This window comes from Papio anubis, chromosome 8, assembly GCF_008728515.1.
Source record: "Papio anubis isolate 15944 chromosome 8, Panubis1.0, whole genome shotgun sequence".
Lineage (NCBI taxonomy): Eukaryota > Metazoa > Chordata > Mammalia > Primates > Cercopithecidae > Papio > Papio anubis.
The window spans coordinates 61,444,863-61,460,095 of NC_044983.1; the positions used below are offsets into that span (position 1 = coordinate 61,444,863).

The 15,233-nt window shown below is 39.8% G+C and overlaps 1 protein-coding gene across 7 annotated transcripts in view; it reads left to right on the forward strand.

The window, feature by feature from the left end:
* Window positions 1-15,233, forward strand: part of MTFR1 (mitochondrial fission regulator 1) — a 114,631-nt gene that overhangs the window by 63,236 nt on the left and 36,162 nt on the right. For 3 of the 7 annotated variants that reach the window (XM_017962061.2, XM_017962063.3, XM_017962062.3), the window contains exons 5-7: window positions 4,218-4,453; window positions 6,524-6,770; window positions 7,356-7,638. In XM_017962061.2, coding sequence (XP_017817550.1) covers window positions 4,218-4,453; window positions 6,524-6,770; window positions 7,356-7,638 — 766 coding nt within the window. Of the gene's footprint in view, window positions 1-4,217; window positions 4,454-6,523; window positions 6,771-7,355; window positions 7,654-8,498; window positions 10,096-15,233 lie in introns of those variants that run through there. The other 4 variants (XM_003902811.5, XM_017962064.2, XM_017962060.3 and 1 more) reach the window with 3 other exon arrangements.

Genomic DNA, 15,233 nt, shown 5'->3' on the forward strand with positions numbered 1-15,233 from the left:
TTGCGGAAATGCGAAGACGGTAGGGGTCTAGAGATACATATTTCTCCACAGGTTCTATTCTTCTCTCTTCTCAGTTCCACTTCCATTTGTTGTCACTTCCAGATACCCCCATCCCTGACACCCATTGGCCATGGCGCATGTCCTCTGTCCTGAGAACACTGCATCTGATTGCTCTCTTCCTCTAAACTCACATGGTTACTACTCCTGTTCTTTCTTTCTCTACTACAGTTTTGAATAAGTGTACTACTTTATTTCTACATTTATTTGAGAATGCTACATTTTGCATAGATCTGGTTTTAAAACTAGAATTTTATCACTCCTACCATCCTACCTACCTGCATTTCCTTTAGTTCTTTCAAGAAATAGTTAAAAAGTCACTATTGTTCAGTGTTATTAAACCCAAAACATTACCAAGAATATATATGAAGAAGCATATTAAGAATATATTATGTTGTTATATGTAATTTAATGTAAATATAAATGCTCCCTACCTCCTCAATGGTTCATTCGGTAAATTGACTAATTTTTATTTACTCGTAACTTAATGTATTTGTTGTATAGAACTATTTAGCAAAATTATTTGCGCTACTCTGTGAAGGAGAGGTAGTGATCAGAATTTAGCCAGGTGTGTCAACAAAGAGTCAAAGTTTTAACGACTTACTAAAAGTATTTTCCTTATTGTAGGTTGGTTAGAGCACATACATCTAATCTACAACTTCTGTAACATATCTTTCAGTGTATTGATGGATATATTTTATCAGAGTATTGGTACTGTTCTTCATGGGAGTTTTTTCCTTTGCTTAATCTTCCTGTACCGCTTCCCCCCACCCCCTGTCGCCCAGGCTGGAGTGCAGTAGCATAAATACAGCTCACTGCAGCCTCATCCTCCTGGGCTCAATCAGTTCTCTTGCCTCAGCTTCTGAGTAGCTGGCACCCCAGGTACATGCCACCACACCTGGCTAGTTTTAAAATTTTTTGCAGAGATAGGGTCTTGCCTTGTTACCCAGGCTGATCTTGAACTCCTGAGCTCAAGCAGTCTTTCTACCTCGGCCTCCCAAAGTGCTAGAATTACAGATGTAAGCCACTGTGCCCAGCCTAATCTTCCTGTACTTAAAAAAACAAAAAACAACAAAAAAAACTTTTTTCTCATTGTTGGGGCTACGAAAGCAAACAGTAATTGAAACCTTGTGAGCCAAACATTTCCCTATCCCACAAATATTCCAGATTTTAAAAGTTGATATTATAGTTGCTAGGTAAGAACGAGGACATTTTGTATTGTATTGTTCTGAGGCAGGGTCTTGCACTCTTGCCCAAGGTGGAGTGCAGTGATGCAATCACGGTTCATTGCAGCCTTAACCTCCCGGGCTCAATCAATCCTCCCATCTCAGTCTCCCTAGTAGCTAGGACTACAGGCTTGAGCCAGCATGCCCAGCTAGTTTTTGTGTTTCTTTGTAGAGAAGGGGTTTCGCCATGTTGCCCAGGCTGGTCACAAACTCCTGGGCTCAAGTGATGCTCCTGCCTTAGCCTCCCAAAATGGTAGGATTACAGCCGTGAGCCACTGCGCCAAGCCTAGAGCAAGTTTATTTATATTCCAGATCTTTTTGTTTAATAAAAATGTGTCAGGCAAAAAGCAGTTTGCAAGCTTCCTTTATGTATGGTAAATTCATTAATATGATGTAAAAAATTAGGTATGAAGAAAAATACCCGAATTCAGTGCAAAATACCAAAACCTAAGCATCCCAGGATTCCCCTTTCAATACACAAGGTAGAATGAAGAAGAATTTTCACAACTGTCAAGCAAGAATAAAACACCAATATCCATTTAAAGGAAAACTAAAGTAGAATTTAATATTGAAATGTCCTAACAGTTACGATTATGTTTGAAGCTGAAAGAGAAGCCCAAAAGAATGGTGCCTTATACAATGGGAGTTTATATTTTTCTCTCAAGATAGTTTATTTCTCTCAAATCAGCAACATCCAAGGTTAGGTAGGCTAGAGCTGATAGAGGCCCTACAGCATCATCAGGGACCCAGCCAGGCTCTGCCATCTGTAGCATTGACTTCCATATCCTGATTAGCGTATGGCCCTGTGTGACTCTAAAACATCACCTTGCACTCAAGACTCTCAGCATGAGGAAAGGGAACTGGGGCTAAAATGGAAATGACTTTTCCATTGAGTCACCTCCCTTCAAGTGGCCTCCTAGATGCCTCATCATCAACATTCTGCCTACAATCTTGTTAGCCACACGAAGTCCCATGGCCACATAAAACTGCAAGGGAAACCGGGAAATGTCATCCTTTAGCTGGGTACATTGCTGCCCCGAAATAAGGATTTCTTTCTTTCTACTCCTTTTTTTGGTGGTAATTTTTACAAAAGAGAAAAGAAGCGTGCTTGTTGGAGTGAGCAACTGGCAATCTTTGTCCCTAATGCATGCTGTGCACTGGAGCAAGCCTTAATTAGCACCTGGTCCATGCCCTGGGTGAGGGTTACTTAGATTTTGGCTTTAGCTTGCCTTTTAGTGTAGGCTTGTAGCAGGGCCAGTCAGAGATTCTTCACCTTAGGGCCATGACTTCTGAAACTATATGAGCCGAATTTTATGAGAAGTGTGTCTGATCAATTATCTGGCAAAATCAAATTTTCAAAGGAATCTGTGACTGTGAAACCGTATGAGCACGATGTATTAATGTTGATTGAGAGTGAGGAGAAGGAAGTCAGTTGTGGGCTCTTTTCTCATCTTTGAAACCCCAAAGTCAAGGCATTCCTTCATTCTTTTCCCATGCATTCTTGAGTATGCTGAAGAGGGCAATCCTGGTGAAATCATTCAACCATTCCCAGTGTTGTAAAGTAGTGATAAACTAATGTGGTTAAAGTCTGACTGGAAATGGGCAGATTTCTTCCTTATAGTGTATCCCTATCCAGGTTATGGATATTTCAAAAAATATTAAGTTTTTGAATTAATGTTAAGTCACACTAATACATTTTTCATAGAAAAATTGTAACATTAATAGCATGAAAAAACTTCGTAAATCTCAGTTTCAGTGTTGAGTCTTCCACACACTAACTACATGATACTGAGCCTGTATCCTCAGTAATAAAATAATAGTGTCTGCCCCACGGTGTTTAAATTAAACATGGTGACAGAGAGGAAAGCCCCAGCCTTATGTCTGACAGCGAGGTTACATTTAATGGCAGTTCCCCATCTCTTTCAGCAACTTTCAAACAAAAGAGCCTTTTCCCAAATGATACAGCACTAGGGCCTTGGGTTTACTGCTCCCAAGATAGTTTCGTCTAGATTTGGGAACTATAAATGTAATTACTTCCTGTCCTTGTGTAGAGAGCTCTTTTGGTATTATAGGGTTCTAAATGACTATAATATCGAGACAGTATGCAGGAGTTTTTTGAGGACACAGATTTTTGAAGGGTGCAGGTATAAGGGAAAAGTAAGACTATGTTTTCTGGAGGGAATGAATTTAAGATAGAAAAGGGCTTAAAAGGGGATGCAGGCTGGGAAAACTTCATTGTAGAACATAAGAGGAAATGGATAAGTATATAAACTGACAATTGAAAAGAAATACAAATTTTTTTCTCAACCCTCAACTTCATTGGGAGCTACCTCAGGTGCTACACGTGAATTTTTTTTTTACCCAAATAATGAAACCATCTAATATAGCTGCTGCATAGGTTCAGTGATAATGATTCCTTTTTCTCCTTTTAGCTTTTGATGCTGTATTTTGTCTACATTGTTATCATGTGTCTTGCAATTTGATGTATTCTGTCATACATGGAAAACACTGACATTGATGTGTAGACGCCAGGACCCTGGGGAAAGGCTGATAGATCACTGATTCGATTTTGTTGCCAGATATAGCTAGTAATTAGCTTACCACTTTGAAGAGCATAAAAAGTTTCTTCTTAGTTCAAATCAAAAGAAAACGTGAATTGGCAAAACTTTGCTAAAATCTGTGATGGAGTTGGTCTGTGCATATTATGTAGAGATTGACTAAGAAAAATAATGGCAGCAAGAACCGCAGCTGTGGTATGTAGCTACATAAGGTTGACAAATGCTTTGCTCTTTTTGTCCTTACATGAAGGGACTTATGTAAGATCAGCCTGAAAAGAGGTTGTTGGGTGTTAATGCGGATACACTGTCAGGTGAGGATGGTGTTTCACATTCTCTTACAAAGCCTGTGACAATCCACCTTATGTCTTCCTTGCAGGACAGAGGTCAGATCAAGGCCACCCCTTCAGGATGACCTTCTTTTCTTTGAGAAGGCCCCAAGCAGACAGATTTCCTTACCAGACTTGTCTCAAGAAGAGCCTCAGCTGAAGACCCCAGCACTGGCAAACGAGGAAGCACTGCAGAAGATTTGCGCTCTCGAAAATGAACTTGCTGCTCTCAGAGCTCAGATTGCCAAAATTGTGACCCAGCAGGAGCAGCGAAATCTCATTGCAGGTCTGTAAGTCCTACATTTGTTAGTTTAACTTGCAAACTAGAAGTTAGGAGAATGCCACTTAACTTCTAAATTAATTAGTAAGTAACAACTATTGGGGTTCTTAGAAAACCAGGTGTGGGCCGGGTGCAGTGGCTCATGCCTGTAATCCCAGCACTTTGGGAGGCTGAGGCAGGCGGATCATGAGGTCAGGAGATCGAGACCATCCTGGCCAACATGGTGAAACCTCGTCTCTACTAAAAATACAAAAGTTAGCTGGGCGTGGTGGTGTGTGCCTGTAGTCCCAGCTACTTGGGAACCTGAGGAAGGAGAATCTCTTGAACCCGGGAGGTGGAGGTTGCAGTGAGCCAAGATCATGCCACTGCACTCTAGCCTGGCGACAGAGCAAGACTTCATCTTAAAAAACAAAACAAAACAAAACAAAAAACCCAGGTGTCAGTCCTTCTCTAAACCAGGTTAGGTTTAGATGGTGTTCATTTTGAACAATCTTGGTGCTGTCAGAGAAGATTACTAGGAAGTATCTTTTGGAAAACGCTGAAATTCATACAGTTGAATCGCTATATAGTGGATGCTTTCCTTTCTAATGGGAAACTTAGTTGTCTAGGATAATGGCACCAACCATATCAGACATAAGGTTGCCGTCTACTTAGTGAAAGAAGCCTGGGTTTTTGTGTGGTATGTGTTAGACTGAGTGGTGTTTATTACCTGCATGTCTTGAGGCAAGCACTTGATATCTCACCTCCCTTTACTGCTCTAAAATGGGGATAATAGTACCTATGTTACTGAGTTATTGTGAGAATAAATGTGGAAAGTATATAAAATGCCTTTAACACACAGCAGCTATTTAATAGTTATTCTTCTTCCTTTTGCACAGAGTAGAACCTGAATTCAAGTCTTCTGGTCTAACACCGTTGGGTTTATTAGTGTGACATTCTCACATTGGGGAGGAAACTGTAGCCTTGAAATCCTAGCCCACTAATCTATTGGCAAGTAGAGGTTATTTTCCTATTGTTGTTTCCAAGGCCTGGCAAGCCTCAGTATTAACCAGCTCTATTGGATAAGGACAATTAATTACCCTGCCTCTGAGCCACTTGGCTTATACTTCTGGAGTTTAACGTAATCCAGCATGGAAACCTCATTTGACCTGGGCATGGCAGAGGTGGGTGGGGATGAAGGCACTCTGGGCGCTGATGCTGGACTGTGCTTATCCATGTAACTTGCTAAAATCCTCCAGTCCTACCTTTTTCTTGTCTTCAATTGATTTTTCCTTTTTCTTTACCTCCCTCTTCTGGCCAACTGGGAAAGTGCTACCATAAAATTTTGAAGTTCTATTTATGAGCTGAGACTTTTGAGTAAAAATCTTTTACATCAACACCTCCCCAATCAAACTAGTTCACCCAATAAACAACTTTCTAACCTCCAGTTATGCAGAAAGAGGATTTTTAGGTCCTTACTTCATTTCCATAACTCTTATCTTAGTTACTTCTTGTTTTAGAGACAGGGTTTCATTGTGTTGCTCAGGCTGGTCTTGAACTCCTGAGCTCAAGCGACCTGCCTGCCTTGGCCTCCTAAAGTGCTGGGATTACAGGTGTGAGCCACTGAGCCCAGCCCAGTACAGGCTTTTAATGCTTAATAAGTCTTATATGAAAATATACTTAAAATGAGTCACAAATTTGTCAGAGTTTCCTCAAATCATTGAAATAGTACTAAATTGTCAAACTGTATGTATTGAAGATAGAGTCGTTTTTGCAGTACTTTGTTTTATATTTCTCTTAAAAGTGATTACAAACCGTGCTACAGTCAAACTTGAACATTTGATATCACAAAAAACACCTCTGTTAAGTTAAATAGAAATTTTCCATCTGGATAGTTTTGGACTGAATGATACAGTGGCTGAGATTCAGGCATTTCTCATGAAGTAACTGAAACTGTCCTTCTTACATAACAGACTTTTTTTTAAGGATATTGTTTTTAGGGGTACAAAAATCTTTAACATCATTTTGTTTTTAAAAACTGATATTTTCTTTGCTTAATACCAGCGGGATTAAGTTTGTTTTCCTTTGTTTCTGTAGGTGACTTAGATTCTACCACATCTGGTACCACACTACCACCCCCTCCGCCTCCTCCACCACCCCCGCCTCCCCCTCCACTGGGGCTCCACCAAAGTGTATCTGCCATTGATCTGATTAAAGAGCGAAGAGAGAAAAGAGCCAATGCTGGAAAGACTTTGGTTAAGAACAATCCAAAGAAACCTGAAATGCCAAATATGCTAGAGATCCTTAAAGATATGAACAGTGTAAAACTTCGGTCAGTGAAGAGGTGAGGATACATTTACCTTCTTTCTTCCCCATTTGTTTGTCTTACAAAATCAAAGTACCAGGCTTCTTGAGAAATTTTGATTATAACGTGACTGCCATGAATAGTTTTTAGTTTAAAAAAAAATCGAGCCCCAGTGGCCTCTATACACAGTAGCTAAGAGATTAGCAAAATAATCTAACAGTTCCCAGGTGATGTTTTTAGTTTTCCCATTTTATTTAAATATCAGCCTTTTCATATAAAGTCTTCACTGCGATTGCTCAGTGAGCATTTACTAATTCAATAAAGGCATACTGTGTACCACTAGCATAGTCACTAGACATGCATGGAAGAGGGAACTCTATTGCACTGAAGGAGAGTAGAGTCCGTATTCTGCAGATACATTACGTGGCCCTTTATTGGACTCCTGTGTGCTTTTGTTGAGCACTAGCTCTAGGCTTCCATCTCACTGCTAGTAGTATTTATCAGGTCTCTATGCAGTAGCTGTGATGCTGGAGAGGTGCTGTCAGGCAAAAGGTTGACAGAGTACTTCCCTGAGGGTGGCCAGTGTATTGACCTGTCCCCTTGGTTTGTGTTCACTTCTCTAAGGTCAGAGCAAGACGTGAAGCCCAAGCCAGTGGATGCTACTGACCCTGCTGCCCTCATAGCAGAGGCTCTGAAAAAGAAATTTGCTTATCGGTATCGAAGTGATAGCCAAGATGAAGCTGAAAAAGGAGTTCCAAAGTCTGAATCAGAGGCCACTTCAGAGAGAGTGTTGGTGAGTTATTTGCCCAGATTTCTTTCCTGTTACGTAGAAATCCATCTCCTTGCCAAGCACTTGCATTTTGCAAGTGATTCACCTGTGTCATCTGTAAGTTCCAAAGGGAGGTGATGCAGGATTTGGTCCCTGCCTTACAAGTACATCACGGCTGGTTGGGAAAAGGATGACATCTTTGCTTAGCATTTACACTTTTACTTTTCTAACTATGAAAATAATAGTTGTTCATTTGGAAAGTTGAAACTTGTAGAAGAGCAGAAAGAAGAAAGCAAAAGTTAACCCCTGAGCTCACTACTAAGTAATCTCCAGTGTTATATTTTCTATGCAGGGTTGTATTTTTAAGCATAGTGAAGTGAAATTCAGTATAGTAACAATGTGTATTTTGTGACATAGAAATTCAAAGTAAAGTGAGATCATTTTCTCTCAGGGCACCCTATGAAAGTCTTCTGAAGAGGGTGAGATTTGATGTGGGCCTTGGAGGATGTGTACCATGTCAGAGGTGGAGACTGAGTACATTTCATGGAAGCTCTCACATAATAATGGATACTTTCCCTTTATTAACATTACTGTCATGGGGTGTGTGTGTGCTTATCTATTCCAGAGAGGCAGGCATCTCAGAAATTCTAGCACCTTTGAAACTTCTTAAGACATTGGAAAGGAAACTTTGTACTTTCTCTCTTTACTCAGAAAAGTAAAATTTAACAAAAGCAGGGTATTGCCAAGATGATTGTAGTTTTCATTTATAGGAAGCAGTTTGGCTACTTCTTTACCTTTCATTCTCTTGATATGTTCAGTGTTCATAACAACCTGTCAATTTGTAAAGGTTTTAATATTCCCAGTAGTTGCTTGGTTTTTCATGCAGAACATACCTAGCCCTCTAATCCATGACTGGGGCGGGGCGGGGGGGTTGGGGGGCCATATTGTTACTGTTACCTGAACCAATATCTTTATTTATACTTTTTGTTTGTTTCTAGTTTGGGCCACACATGTTGAAGCCAACAGGAAAAATGAAGGCTTTAATTGAAAATGTATCAGACTCCTAATAGACAATGAGCTGCGAAAGACTCCTGGTTCTCCTGTTGATTTGTGAGGGCTGAGTTTGCTAGTAGAAATCGACACTATTTAGTAAATACCTGACTTTAGTATTCAGTGGTCTCCTTTTCAGGCTAATTGAGGATTAAGCAGTAATGAAAGCACTAAGTTTGGTTTTCATTTTGTGAGATGGTCAGCGTTGGTGCTCTCCACAACTTACATGTGTTCTGACATGTTTCTAATATGTGGCCAGGGCGTTCAGATTTCCAGTTTTGAAAACAATTGTATAGATTTCACAACACAAAAAGGACATTTGTGGATGTTACTGCACATTTTAAATTCTTAACACTAATTTATCTGTGTAAATGTTTCATATGCACATTTTTGGACATAAACAGTTTATGTAAAATTAGTAATGAATGATGGCAACGAGGGCACTGTTATCTTCGTTTGTTTTCAATGATCATTTAGCATTCAATGATGGAACAGCTGGTATAACATAAGTTGTTGGCATGAAATATTTGAGATTGGAAACTTCTTGCCTTGAACAGAACTTATATCTTAGATTCTCTCTCACATTTTCTTGGAGCTGGGGTTTGAATAGGAACCAGATGATGTTCACTGCTGAAATTCCATAATGCTTCCCACTGAAGGGACGTTGAGAACCAGGAAAGCTGCTTTCACGTCATTGCCATCCAGTACTGACAGGGAAGAAAGATGTAGTTTTCCAGTAGTGATGAATCAAATTATTGAATTAAATTTCTTCTTAAGTAAAAACTCAGAATGTACCATCTTGTTTCCTTTCAGTTGATTAAATGGCATCATAAAGATGACTTTGCCAAGTTAATACTACTGGAAATGTCAGAGTAGAGTTAAAAAAAATTTTAATATAAGCCAAAATATTAACTTTAATGAAACATAGACTTGGCAAATGAATTTCCTATAAATTGTCATTGGTCAGAATGCTGTTTTGTTTAGTTATATTACACAATATAAACCATAGGTGTTATTAGAAGTGAAGAACTGCCTTTTTCATCGGGGGCTTTTAAGGACTTGCTGTAAATGATTATTTTAAAAATGCTTTATAAATCTTCATGATTTTTCTATTTCTGATACACTCAGCTATAGTTAATGCCAGAGTATCCTACCCGGAGTAAATATTTGGAATATTTAAATCTAGTAAAAGTAGAAAGTTATACTTCCTGGGATTATTAGGAGATGGGAGTAGACATTCACTTTTAACTTCTCGAAAATACATGCATTCTCCTAAATATTAAAAATGACTTGGGGTAATGACATGGCTTGGTTATTCTGTTTAAATTTGTACTATGACTTATGTTATACATGTTCATGTTCACCTCTCATCCATCCATTTTATGGGGTTTAAAATTCTCTTTAACAAAATTCAGAAAATTTACCTGAAACTTATTTTGACCTGCTAAGAAACATATTTTTATATAAGTATTGAATTTTGGACAGTGCCCCCATATAAGGAAGTTACTGTTTTAAAATAAAGCAAACTGTTTTATTTTCCTTGGACCATAGTGCCTCCATTTTTGTTTTCTTTTTTCACAGTAGGTAAGATTCTTTTGCACAAGTAGCTTCTTTAGAATAATTTTCTTTCTGCATTTTTCAAGTGGAATTATATTCCTTAAAATAAGCTCTTAAAATCACCTTTCACTTTTTCTCATATAAAGGGATCACAGCATTAAAACAGGACAGTCATGAAGTATCTGAGTTGTCTCAGGGTTCTCAAACCCATAATCTACTTCTGAGATTGGTGAAATTTGTTTTCCCAGCTTCTCCCACACCCACCTCATTCAGTTTCTGGTTCTTTCACCCAACACAACACCTGAAGTAAAAGACTTTAAGAATAGTTATACCTCAGCTAGGTATTAGGTATTAGAAAGAAAGGTAACTAACTTTCCTGTGTTTTGTCTGAGTTCTGACTGAGGGACTCTCCATATATATATATATACACACACACACACATACACACACACACACATACACACACACACACACACACACACACAGAGAGAATATATGAGACAGAATGAGAAGATCTGAGTCAGAGAACACTGGACTTGGAGTTTTACATGATCCCCTGTTAAGTAAGTTATCTTTACTTTTGCATTATTTTACACAGGGTCTCTGTAGTTTCCAATAGAATGATTTCTCTGGTAGTCCCTGGCACCTGTAAAAGGCATCATCCTATGCACTTGCTTGTGCAGGCTTGGTGTAGGAGGGGTAGGACTTGCAGTCTCTAGTTCTGGTTGTTTCCCCAGTCCCAGGCCCTTCTGCATAAAACTTGTGTCTTCTTTCTCTATTAGGAATGCCTATGTGTCTGTGTCTCTGGTGAAGAGGAAAACACGTAGGAATAATAACTAGCAGAAACAAATACTTAGGAAAAACCATAGTTCTGATAACTTCTCCAGAAATAGAAGTTCTCTCCGTGGGATAGAATCTGGCAGACAGTAAACTTTCAGCCCAACAAAGTCAGCGTTGGGATTTTCAGACAGAATAGGACACTTCGTTTCAGTTGTAGTAGGGTCCTGTTTCTGTGTCCTCTTTCCCTTTCTCATCCTAGAGATTTAGCATTCTTCTCTGCTACCCTATTGATCCTATTTGTTAGGATTCTTCTTAGACTTGCCCTATAAACCTTATAAACAATCTAGCTCTTCCTTGGTCTTGATCCTTAAAGCGATCCTTTAAGGATGGGATAATAAAAGTAGCATAACCAAGTAAGGATCTAGAACTTTTGCACACTTCCCCCCAAGACTATTATCCTTAGTCCAGTTCATGTGGTCTAGAAACCTTAATGTTCCTAAAGCTGGAACTTCTCCAATACCATCCTCCAGCCCCTTGTTAAGGTCACAGAGGGCTCGGCTCCTTTGTTAAGGGCAGAGTAGAACACAAGTGTCTTTTAGACATTTTCAGGAGGGTAAACGTTAAGGCAGCTCAAACAGTGCCTCCTGTTCATACCAAATGGTTATCTCAGGGCAGTCCTTCATAACCCAACTGGGTAAGCCTTAATTTGGGGAGAAAGGCCAGACTCTTCATAACAAGATTTTAACCAAAGGTATGAAAACATTCTGTTAATGTTGCCTAATGACCACCCCTCTTCGTTAGCCAGATACGCTTTTTATCGAAAGGTGAAAGAAGGTGTATTCCCCAGGTACTGTGTTGTGGAAACTAGGTATCATTTTAAGGGTGAAAAAGGATACAACTAGAGCATAGTTGGAAATCATTCTGAAATACTAGCGTGAGTACAAGGGGAGAGAAGTGTGTAAGGTACTTATCGCGGGGGCTGCGCTGTCCAGATCCCCCCAACCCCTGCCTTCCCTTCTGCAAGGGGCACGCCTGGTAATGCAGCGACTGCTGTGTAACCCAGGACACAGCCTTGATGAGCTGTTCCAATCAGGTTCTCCCTCATGAATTTGAGTAGGAAGCCTCTACAGTGAATCAGTGCCAGGAGCTCAAATAAAGATATCATGAGGTACAATTGTATCCATGCGTTTATACAAGTAGAAATTATCAAGAAATGAACTAAGAATAGCCATAGTGACTTTGATTTAGCACTTACCTTATGTCAATAGTTAATTTTACTTTAAGGAACAGACAGTTTATAGGTTAGGGAGCCACTCAGATTAGGTAACCTGCCTAAGGACCGAAACCTAGGTCTGACAAGCTGTAAAGACAGTACTCACCAGAACTGACCATTCCAGCACCTGGATCTCAGATTTCCAGCCTCAAGAACTGTGAGAAATAACTGTTGTTTATAAGTCACCCAGTTTCTGGTTCTTTGTTCTAACAGCCTGAGTGGACTAAGGCAAGCACTATCCTTTCTAATATTTCCTTCAAAAGGTTCATCTTTAGATCTGTAACTTTTACTAATTTCAACTAAGTTAAGGGAACTTGGGAAATCATTACAGTCTCCTGTCTTTACAGGACATGGCTCAACAATAAAGAAATACTTCAAATCTGTGTTCAGAAATGTCATGTAAATAAATGTACAGCTTAAAGATAGGTGTTGTAATACAAGATGGAATGTCTTGGCAAAGACTTATTGATGGGACCAGTGGAAAGCTTCAGTAAACCAATTACATCGCTGTGCTTCAATTTTAAATTATAACCAACAAGAAATCTAATATTAACAGGAGTGGCCGGGTGTGGTGGCTCACGCCTGTAATCCCAGCACTTTGGGAGGCTGAGGCAGGTGGATTACCTGAGGTCAGGAGTTCAAGACCAGCCTGGCCAACATGGTGAAACCCTGTCTCTACTAAAAATACAAAAATTAGCCGGGCGTGGTGGGGCACACCTGTAATCCCAGCTACTCAGGAGGCTGAGAGGAGAATTGCTTGAACCCGGAAGGTGGAGGTTGCAGTGAGCCAAGATCACGCCACTCCACTCTAGCCTGGGCAACAGAGTAAGACTCCATCTCAAACACACACACATACACACACGCACACACCAAAAACAAAAAAAAACCTGTTTCTCTCTTCCCCACCATTCTATTAGACTTTAAGCTGGGTTTCAGGACAACTTAGAATGTGTAGGTATAAGACTAAAATATGTAATTGATGAAAGTATTTTACCTAAAGTAGCATATTGAACATTTAAAACTATTTTAGAATCAAATTTGAAGGCTAAGTAACTTTATCGGTCATAGATGTTAACTATTTTTGAAACGGAGTCTTATTCTGTTGCCCAGGCTGGAGTGCAGTGGTGCAATCTCAGCTCATTGTAACCTCTGCCTCTTGGGTTCAAGAGATTCTCCTGCTTCTGCCTCTCCAGTAGCTGGGATTACAGGCACACACCACCATGCCCGGCTAGTTTTTGTACTTTTTTTTAGTAGAGATGGGGTTTCGCCATGTTGGCCAGGGTGGTCTCGAACTCCTGATGTCGGATCTGTCTGCTTCGGACTCCCAAAGAGCTGGGATTATAGACGTGAACCACCACACCCAGCCAACAATTTTATAAATACAAGAATTACTAGATACGGTGTCATTTTTATCATTACCTGAACGAAACCCTACATTCTCCTAAACAACCCAACACTATTTATATTGCACCATACGGAAACCCGTCATATTATATAACATGTTGCACATATTATTCTGTCACCCAGACATGTTGAGAACAGAAAACAAGGTTCGTAGTTTTTAATACCCCCTTTATTACATCTAGTGCTATCTTCTGCACACAACAGAAACTTGGATACTGCTTACCGCATGACTCCAGTATAGACAGAAGGGTTTCAATATAATCTCTTAGTAATAAATTGATAGCTAAAAAGGGAACACATTAATTCCAAATTAATTTGTTCAACAAACGTTTATTAATGGCCCAGTGTACACCAGCCCATGCTGAGCACAGGAGCCAGGAAGATGGAGGAGACCTGCTGGGTGCTGTCCATCAGCTCACTCCCAAGTGGTAGTCATTCCACCCGTAGACCATGGGCTCTTGGGGGCCTTCCAGATGACACAAGTCATTAGCAAGGAACAGCTGCTAAGTCTTGCACAGATCTATATTACTCCGTGTTTCAAATGTATGCCAATGCTACAGTGATTAATATGCACATTCCTTTGAAAGCAATACTGAATTCCTATTAGCTATTGGTCACTGTGTATTTTCTCAGGAGATACTGACTGAGGGGATTTTAAACAACATTTATACATTAAAATATTTATACATGCTCGAAAACATTGGAAATACCTGATGTGAAAGTTTTAAGAAAATAGAAAGTTTAATAAAAACCAAAAAACCATTTTGGAAAAAGAGATCATTTTCAGAGTCTTCAAGGAATTACTAGCACCTCTAATCTGTACCTCAGGTACAAATATATTTGTTTGCAAAGGACATAAAATATGATTTTTACTTTTATACAAAGAGTATCATTACAAACCATCACATTTACAGTGAGTACAAATATTGACCAGGAACCAATTTGTTTTTCTTTTTTAAAGTTAGGACTTGTCAAAATTTTCTCTCCAAGGACCTTTTACTCCTAGAGCAGAGACTCCCTCAGTCCCTGAAATGTTGAGCCAGGAGGCCCAAAGGGTGGCCATGTGTGTGAAAATTTTTAGTCTCCCATGTAAAATAAATTTTGCATTCTGTTCTGTAATATTTACTTGCTTTTTTAAAAAGTAATCTTTTAAATATTTAACTGTTTCCTAAAATTTTTCTAGAAAAAAAATCAATATTCCAGTAATATAGGTCCTATTTAAGCAGCAGAGCTATAGGCCTGATGCAAGCCTCTCACACCTGTAATCCCAGCACTTTGGGAGGCCACGGTGGCAGGACTGCTTGAGCCGAAGAGTTCAAGACCAGCCAAGCCAACAAAGTGAGACCTTGTCTCTGCAAGTTTTTTCTTCCAGACGGAGTCTTGCTCTGTTGCTCAGGCTGGAGTGCAGTAGCACAATCTCTGCTCCCTGCAACCCCCGCCACCTGGGTTCAAGCGATTCTCCTGCCTCAGCCTCCCGAGTTGCTGGGATTACAGGCATGCACCACCACGCCCAGCTAATTTTTGTATTTTTAGTAGAGACAGGGTTTCACCATGTTGGCCAGGCTGGTCTTGAACTCCCGGCCTCAGGTAATCCACCTGCCTCAGCCTCCCAAAGTGCTGGGATTACAGGTGTGAGCCACCATGCCTGGCCACAAAAATGTTTTTAAAA